The sequence below is a fragment of the Squalius cephalus genome (assembly GCF_949319135.1).
Source record: "Squalius cephalus genome assembly, chromosome: 11".
Taxonomy (NCBI): domain Eukaryota; kingdom Metazoa; phylum Chordata; class Actinopteri; order Cypriniformes; family Leuciscidae; genus Squalius; species Squalius cephalus.
The window spans coordinates 32,165,249-32,174,571 of NC_137132.1; the positions used below are offsets into that span (position 1 = coordinate 32,165,249).

Here is a 9,323-nt window from a genome sequence, read left to right on the forward strand (position 1 = left end):
GTGATTCTGTGTTGTGTCAGCACTTTGAGGAAAGCAAGTTAAATTTGGTTCAGTACAAAACACTGTTAATTTGAACTGAGATAGAAAAACCTACACAATAACCCCCTATCATGACCCTCAGACAGGGCCACAACACCGCTTCAATGTGGCCCTCAAACAAGAGTGAAGATAAAGATGACCTTTGGCCTCCTAAAGGCACATTAACTGTGTTCGGCCCTTAAGAGTCACCAGAGCGGGCATCACAGATAGTGGCGCAATGTGCCATTCTGCACAATATAGCCACCAGTAAGGAGCGAGAAACACCACAAAACCAGCTTCTCCCTGATGAAACTGACCTGATCACACTTGACCACCCAGCTGGTGCAGATGTAGATGCAATCACCATACAATATTACACTTAATAAAAGCACATTGAAACTGCAGATAGGTCTCAAACTGTTTTATTGGTTTTGTGGGATGAGAGGGAGAAAGAGAGCAAGATAAAGTTGCATTAATAAATATTCATACTAAAGTGTTACTAGATAGATAGATAGATAGATAGATAGATAGACTATATAACTATATACATACTGAGATCAGTTTTATCCAGCTGTTTGATTTTGTTTGGAGCCTCCTCAGCTCACAGTCAGCTCCTTTAGTGTGCAGTCTAGTTCGAGTCTCCTTTTGTACAGGGCCCTGACTGAGTCTGTTTCCACCTGAAACATAATTCCACCACAAACATGATCATTACAAGTTTTCTGGTGGCTCATCAAAATCACAAAAAGTTCCTTGACTTCCTACAAACACAGGACTGACTGTAATTTATGTCAAGGGTTTGAAATCCTTACCTTGTTCACATTTCTTCTGAAGCCCATTGAGGTAGAGGCCTCAGTTTCTGGGGCAGGTTGTGAAAAATCCTACAATAAAAGAGATGTGTAAGGGCCAGTCGCTTTTTTATGCCACACATTGAAATGTTTTCCATAATAAAAAGCCCAGTGCATTCACATCAGCAACTGTCTGAGAAATGTAAAGCATAACTGTTGTAAAGCAGGTTATGTTTGGTGTTCTGTCTGCTGCATACTGACCTCTGTGTGGGAGACTGTGTGTGTGTGTGCTGGCTTCAACAGGGACACTGTATTTCCCTCTACTGCAGAACATACAGTCAGCCATATTTAAAACTTAAAAAATTATTCATGTATTGCACACGTACCCAGTGTTACTTGCTTAGAGGAGCCAGCACCAGGGTCAGATTGTAGAGCACCTGTAATCCCATCCATAATCGGCCGTCCCTTATTGCCTACTCAGAGCCAACTCCTCCGCCACAGTGTATTCTGGTTTTCTGAATTTAACTCTTTATTTCTGTTTGCTGCAAACAAGTGTTTGTGATAAAATGTTCACAAAAATAATAAAAGGTTGTGGTAAATACTCACCACTTTGAATTATATTTTTATATTTTGTCTTTATCTGCTGCCAAGAACATTTGGAGTTTGGGTTGCATCTAAAAATCAATGAATATTAATCTTTCTTAGTAGCCTACATACATGCTCATTTTTTATATATTACAAAAATAGGCTATAGGCTATATTACACATAGGCTACACATACATATAGGCTATACATACATACTTTTACATAAATATAGAACGTATTTGTTTAACTTACACATTAACAATCAGTAATCTTTCTCCAACAGTCTTCTCTTGCTTTTGCAGCAGAGAACGTATTGTTTCGAGCTTGAAATACATATTTAAATTCATCGTAATTATGAATGATTATCTCTTGCTCCTCCGCGGAAAAATCGCGACCCGCGATTGGTTGTTCAGTGTCGACGTCACTCTTTTATGTGCACGCGCGCGTGGAGTAATCATAGCTTGAGGATCAAAGCCTGAGTTGACAGAGAAAGTTGATGAGCTTCATCATGGTACCAATAAAGCCTGATTGCATCGGTTTGGTTTTGTCAACTCAAAACTAATCCTGTAACCCCGAGTTTGTTCAGCTACCTTCATGGTACAGGCCCCTGATCTAATGTGTGTTGGTCTGCCTGACCGCTCTTTGTTTGGAATCATTTTATGTTACTCTGCCTTATTTGGGAAAGATGGCCTACAGTAGCCTTAAATTATCTCATTTTCTAAATACAATTAAATAAACACTTGGTGGTTCGTCAAGATCTTGACTGTAGCCTATTTCTACTGTTGTTGTTGTTTCCAATACAGTTAATTCATAGTTCATCATTTCTACAAATGGTGCAAACTCTGCTAGATTATAGATAAAATATTCCCATTCCCCTGCCATTCTGTGATCGGCAGTGATCGGCAATCGACAGATCATGATTCTGGTGATCGGTAATCGGTGATTGGCCCCAAAAATGCTGATCGGAGCATCTCTACTTTCGGCAGTCTGTAAAAGTATACCTCAGATTTATAATCTAGTTGTACAGTCAATCGCAAAGCTCTTTCCTGTTTTAGATGCGTTTTGTGTGTTTTTCACGGCATTCACAGTGAAAACAAATGCTGTCGCTCAGTCTTTTTGCCACTTAGTAAGTGCAAGTCACTCCAGCCAACGGTGACGTCACACACATACTATTTGCAAAAATACCCCAAAAAAACAAAGATGCCTCCTAAGACATGTTAGATGCTATAAGTACACTAGCATAATGATGACCCACAGTTCTTGCACCAGTGGTTATTTCAAGGTGTATCACAGAAGGTATTTAAATTATGTAATGTGTGTTTTAAGGTATTTTAAGGTTTGCCTGATGTTATTTCAAAGTCGTTTATTGATATGTCACAAATCTATTTTTAAACCAAAATAACATGAAGATTATATGTATACACAATAATTTAAAATATTAATCTAATGTTAATTTATAAATATATTATTGTTCATTGATAATTCATTTGTGCTCATAATTCATTAAATAATAAATTATGTTGACAAATTCAACTTAACTTTTTAAATCATAGAAACATTTTGTACTTTCTTCTTCAGGTAAATGAATTAACTCTGCCTAATGCAAAATGGAAAATGGGACATATTTTTACTTCATGTTATTTGAAAATCTCGGGTACATAAGATATGTTTTCTTCAGTTTAGGATTTATTCTGTACTGTGCTATCATATTATTTAATGTCATTATTATGCTTGTAATATTTCTGGAAAGGACTTTACACCAGCCCATGTACATTCTGATTTCATGTTTGTCTTTCAACTCTGTGTTTGGAACAGCTGGCTTTTTCCCAAGAGCACTGACAGACTTGCTGTCTGATACACACTCAATCTCCCGTGAAGCATGTGTCTTACAGACTGTTGTAATTTTCATGTATGCCGCAAATGAATTTACAATATTAATGGTAATGGCAATTGACAGATTTGCTGCAATCAGTAAACCTTTACAATACCACAACATAATTACACCAAGGTTTTTAATTGTTTCAGTAGGTATAAATGTGGCTTATCCAATTATTTTACTTAGTATTGGTGGTCTTTTAAGTACAAAACTGAGAATGTGTGGAAACAAATTGTTTAAGGTGTACTGCCACAACTATGAAGTAGTCAAGCTCTCTTGCGAAAGCACAGTAATCAATAATGTTATTGGCTTGTTTATATTAATCACAACTACTGTCATCCCTATAAGTTTAATATTATATTCTTACGTAAAAATTCTTATTGTTTGTCAAAAAAGCTCATCACAGTTCAAGGGCAAAGCATATCAAACTTGTATTCCACACATAGTGGTCCTTTTGAATTTCTCAATTGCTGTTATTTCTGATGTCACTTTGAGTCGAGTTGTCAACGTAGAACTTCCTATATGGCTGTCAGTTTTTCTTTCACTGGAGTTCCTTATTATACCACCCATCCTGAACCCCCTTGTTTATGCTTTAAACCTGCCTGATATACGCAAAAAAATTATTTGTCTTATAAAGGCCTCCAGGTAGATGTTTTTTTTTCTTCTTCTTTTTTTGGTGTAATAAATGTTACACAGAATAATATACAGACTATTATATTATATATATATATATATATATATATATATATATATATATATATATATATATATATAATTTATTTTATTTTTTTATTTTAATTTTTTTTTAGAATTGTAACCAAATTAAAAGTTTCACACTCTAAAGTTATGCTTTCCATGCTACATTTTAATGATTGTTGGACCAAATTGACCATTTTTGGGGTATGACTTGTTCACAAGCCACATTTTGCCTGCTTTTAGTTTCATCACACTCAAAATCCTTTTGCGAAAGCATCAGCTAACTCAGCTAACTCTGTTATAATCACTTTACATCCAATATTGTGAAACTGACTGCCCTTGTATGTGCAAAGGTTACTGTGTTTCCCTGTTCTCTGGAAGAAAACAAGAAATGAGCATATAGAATATATACTGTAACGGTGGTGACCCGATAATAAATTCAACAACTGAGCTTGTGTAGATTAAAGTTAATAAATTCGGGCGCCAGACAGGAGTACCCTGTCAATATTTTGAGGAAAAATAACCCAGATAGCATAAATACCACCAGTTACATACATCAACTCAAATTCAAAGAAATAATCACAGAGGACAAAGGATTCAGTTTAGAAATGTTTTTGTATTTCATACAAGAAAGAACAAAAAAAAAAAAAAACACCACTTTAAATTCTCACTCTTGGTTCTCAACCAACAAAAAACCCTGCAATGTATCTCAAATCTTTTAAGTACGGTCAGTCAATGCTGCATACATTTACATTTTAAAGACCACAGATTCAAGAGTTCATTTGTCCATGAACAAGATCATATTTAAAAAAAAAAAAAAAAACAGAAATGTACATTTTTGTTTTGGGACAAGAAAAAAATTAAATAAAAAGAGCTTCTCCTCCTGTCCAGGTCCATACGGTAATCTCTCTACTGTGCGACAGAGAGTCGCGTGGTTATGATGCAATCGTTAGCCTATTTTTACAAAAACTGCTTCTACGGGGCCATAACGTAAGATACAAGGTAATGGAGCCTTTTATACATTTTCGTGTTTCTTTAGAAATAAATAATGGACAAATGGAGTCTTTAAACGCCTCAGATGTAAAGTTATTCGCTGTCAAAGTGACGCCAAAATGAATGGGAGTCAATGCAATGCTAACAGCAGGTGGGGGTCCGCTAATCAATGGCGGCGCCCGGGGAAGCTTCAATGTTTTATGAAACCCTGCCCCCCTGGAAAGGCCAGCCACGTATCATGCAAAGCCACAACCTTCAGCAATGGTGAACTTCGGTTTGTTGGAAATGGAAACAGCGATAGCTTCGATAGGGAAGATCCAGACGATCGTTGACACAGCTTGTGGTTCTGAACGCCCCGCGCTGAAGACGACGTTGGGGAGAGCTTATACTCTCCTGCATCCGCTCCAGCAATGGCACAGCGTTCTACCTGCTGATGACTACGTCACCCACCCCGGTAAGTCATTCCGAATTAGTGGATAGTAAATAAGTGGAATTCCTCCGTCCAGCTACCTGCAGTTCTTTCATTTGAGTGCTTTCAGTTGGCGTTCGGCTTGCATTGAGGCTTTTCGGTTCTCACCACGAAAAAATTTTCAGTTTTGACAACACTCTATACGTCTCTTTCAGCACTTTCTCCTCTCCCTCCTTTAGTTTAAATTCCTCCTTTTATATGATTACCTCATTTCCTTTTCCTCCAGTTGGCAATGGAAATGGGCGGAGATGACTTGATTTATTAATTTGATTGATTTAATTTGTTCTTGTAATGTCGTTTCAGCTCCGCCACACTCCTCCCCCCTGAAAAAAACAACCCCAGGTTGTTAAAAGGGTTCGTAGAAAAATTCGTAGAAAATTTCCAAAAGTTTAGATTTTCCCAGGTGGTTTAACTCCTCAGCGGTAGGAAAACAAGGCTTCAAGTTACATACATGAACGGTACGCACATCCTCACCCGTTTCTTCTAATGCCACACAATAATTCAGTAGTCCCAGCTGTTTTATTATTCTGTAGGGACCTTTCCATTTGTTGGCAAGTTTAGCAAAAAAATGGTGAAGTGCACTTGATTGCAGGAAATTTCTCACCCATACCCGACCTTTTATTTTTGTAGATGACATCTCTTCGGTCTTGTTGTAGCTACGGAGCTGTCTTACTGATGCTTTTTTGGTGCATTCTCTGGCTCTAGCTTGCAACTTGGACAGATGATCTGTGACATCGTAAGATGGAGCAGTTGGAGAAAGATTTTGCCCATGCAGCAGCTTGTCCATTGGCCCCTTTAATTTTCTCCCTAGGTGAAGCTCGGCTGGAGACATACCGATTGTTTCTTGTACCGCTGAATTAATGGCAAACCGTAGCTCAGGTAGGTGTTGGTCCCATTTTTTATTATTGTCATCCACATATGCTGAAATCATCTGTTTTAATGTTCTGTTCACTCGTTCTGTTAGGTTTGTCTGAGGGTGGTATGCTGTAGTCATCTTCTGGGTGACTTTCCATTTTGCACAGATGTCCTGAAAGACTGCTGATGTGAACTGTGTGCCTCGGTCAGACAGGATGAAATCAGGTACCCCCCACCGAGTGAGGATTTCTTCTCTGAGGTGTGAAGCAACAGTCTGAGTGGTGGCCTTTCGCAAGGGGAACAGTTCAACCTACCGGGAATAGTAATCCACAAACACTAGTAGATATTCATGTTGGTGGGGGCTGCGAGGCAGTGTATCTACTCCCAACATCTCGTTTGGATGACTTGTGGTGGTCTGTTGAATTTTCCCAGCAGGTTTGTGGTTCTCATTTTTCAAGGTCTGACATTTCATGCACCTTTTTACATATTGTTTTACAGATGTCCACATGGAGGGCCAGAAAGCGACCTGATGTACTCTCTGGTAAGTTTTGTAAATCCCTAAATGACCACTTAATGGATGCGCATGATAATGCTGTAGAATGTTTGGAACAAGGGTGGCAGTAATATAGATTCTGTAATGTACTTGTCCATTGGTCAGATGAGTTCGATGATACAGCTTGTCCTAAACTACTTCATATTGGTCTTGCATAGAGGAATCGTCTGCTAGTGACTGGAATAGTTGGGTAATTCCCGGATCTTTGTGCTGTTCTTCCCAGATGTCTACTGCCGAAATTGGAAATCCAAAGTCCTCCTTCTGAGTGGAGTACAAATGACAACCAGGTATGGAATACATTCGGGATAACGCATCTGGGGCTTCATTGAGTTTTCCCTTTCGATACTCAACCGCAAAGTCAAATTTTTGCAGACGGAGTGCCCAACGGATTAGACGTCCCGTGTTTTTTGTGGAATTCATGACCCATTGTAGAGCTGAATGATCCGTGACTACTGTGAAGAGTTTCGGTTCGAGGTAATATTGCCATTTTTCTAGCGCTCATACTATTGCCAGACACTCTTTCTCTGTTGCTGAATAATTCATCTCAGCTTTTGTTAACGTTCGGCTGCCATAGGCTATGACTTCTTCCAAGCCATGCGTTTTCCTTTCTGTCAACACTGCACCGAGTCCTGAGTGGCTGGCATCTGGCACTGACTGGCATCAGTGTAGACGACAAAAGGAAGTTGAAGGTCAGGATGACAGACAGGGCGTTATTTGATGGTGCTCCTCCTGATTTTTGTGCTGGGAAATTTCGCTAATTTCCTGCAGGATGAAAAGGACTTTGAGGCGATGTGAAAGGTGAAGTGGAGTATTGTGGACAGTTTCTAGGCGGATACTGACCTTTACATCTCCAGCATTGGATGGCGAATCTTTCAACTTGGCGGTTGGAGGTAGGTTTTTGTGGTACAGATGAAGTTATTGTCTGCCCCTCATAATGCAGCTGTTAAACATAGTCCTTTTCTAGTTGATGCCCAAGTTTTACCAGTTCATCCACTGTACTTACATCTGCGAAGTTGACTGGCAAGGTATGGTTTAATGTTTTTCATTATAATTTTGACTAACTCATACTCTGTCAGTGAAGGTTTCCAGCGCTTGCTTAGAGCTCTGTAGTGAAAGCGAAATCTCTAATGGACTCCTTTTCCCCTTGAATTCGGGTGCGGACACGCTCAGCTAGCTCGTCTTCATATACAGTTTGTACAGTATATACATCATTATTTCTATCATAATGGCTATGGAATGAAGTTCATTCTTGTGTTAAGCAAGCACGTTTAAGCTTTCGCAAGAACCAATGAGATTCATTCTTGTGTTACACAGCACGTTTGAGCTTCAGCAAGCGCATTTGTAAGTACAGATCAGCGAAAGTCAAAATTGTCATTAATTTCTTGAAAAATTACGTTCAATATTTAAGGCACAAAAATAATTCCATAGTAAAAAAAAATAATTCAATAATTCCATGCTTTTGAAGTTAGAAACCTGTTCACCCATGTCTTATGTAACTTTAGAGACAGTTTGCAAAACTGCAAAATCTGCATAAATTTGGAAATATCAAACGTCCAATGTCAAGCCAAGTATGCCAGTATTTCACTGATACCATAGGCCTATTAAAATTATAAAAGATAAAAACATAACAAACCCAACAAGAAGCTATAAAAATATAACAGATGCAGACGAAGAATAGTTCAGAAAAGAGTTCAGTGAGAGGAATGAGTGAAGGGAAAGTTAATTGTGCAGGCACTGAAACACTGCACTGAGCCGTGTTGCAATACGTGTACGAGAAAGAAAAAAAAAGAATAACTTCACTGCAACACGGAAATGATGCGTGACATCTGAAGGCTAATTTATACTTCTGCACTCGTAGCAGAGTCTCTCCGTGAAAGCAAGTCAATCAAACAGCGGTCACGTAGCAGGATAATTGTAGGCGCTCAGCAGATTATGTTGAACTGAACATCCGATATAATCGTCCAGTAAACAACAATGACGATGAAAACCCACCATAACTTGATCCAGGCATATGGAACACACCTGAAACAGCAAGAAAATGAAACGTTTTGGTTACGTATGGTAACCCACGTTCCCTGAAAGAGGAAGGGATCCGACAGAAATGGGATCTTCGCTGAGAGACCAATCTACTTCTAGAGAAACTAAACGAGCCAATGCACATTGGCATGCGATAATTGTGCCAGCTGCTTCTATTACACAGTGTGGGTATATAATGAGCAGAAGGTGCAACGCATCCTTGGTTTTCGCTGAGGAGCCGAGCCAGGGACCCGGCAGTCTGTAGCGATGGTACAGCAACATGACGACGGGACGAACGTCTCCGTTCCCTCTTTCAGGGAACGTGGGTTACCATACGTACCCGAGGAGTTCGCTTTCATGTCAAGTCAAGTCATCTTCATTTATATAGCGCTTTTAACAATGTAGATTGTTTCAAAGCAGCTTTACAGAGATAAACGTATAATTTAAGGTAACAGAGATTGTTTTGGCTTTATAGC

At 39.0% G+C, this 9,323-nt stretch overlaps 1 protein-coding gene across 1 annotated transcript; it reads left to right on the top strand.

Moving 5' to 3' along the window:
- Positions 1-2,996: 2,996 nt before the first annotated feature.
- LOC307167196 (olfactory receptor 51I2-like) lies at positions 2,997-3,914 on the top strand (the record flags this gene model as incomplete). The annotated part of the gene is made up of 1 exon (XM_079886188.1): positions 2,997-3,914. One exon carries the CDS (start codon positions 2,997-2,999, stop codon positions 3,912-3,914), a length of 918 nt encoding a protein of 305 aa, XP_079742314.1.
- Positions 3,915-9,323: the final 5,409 nt, after the last annotated feature.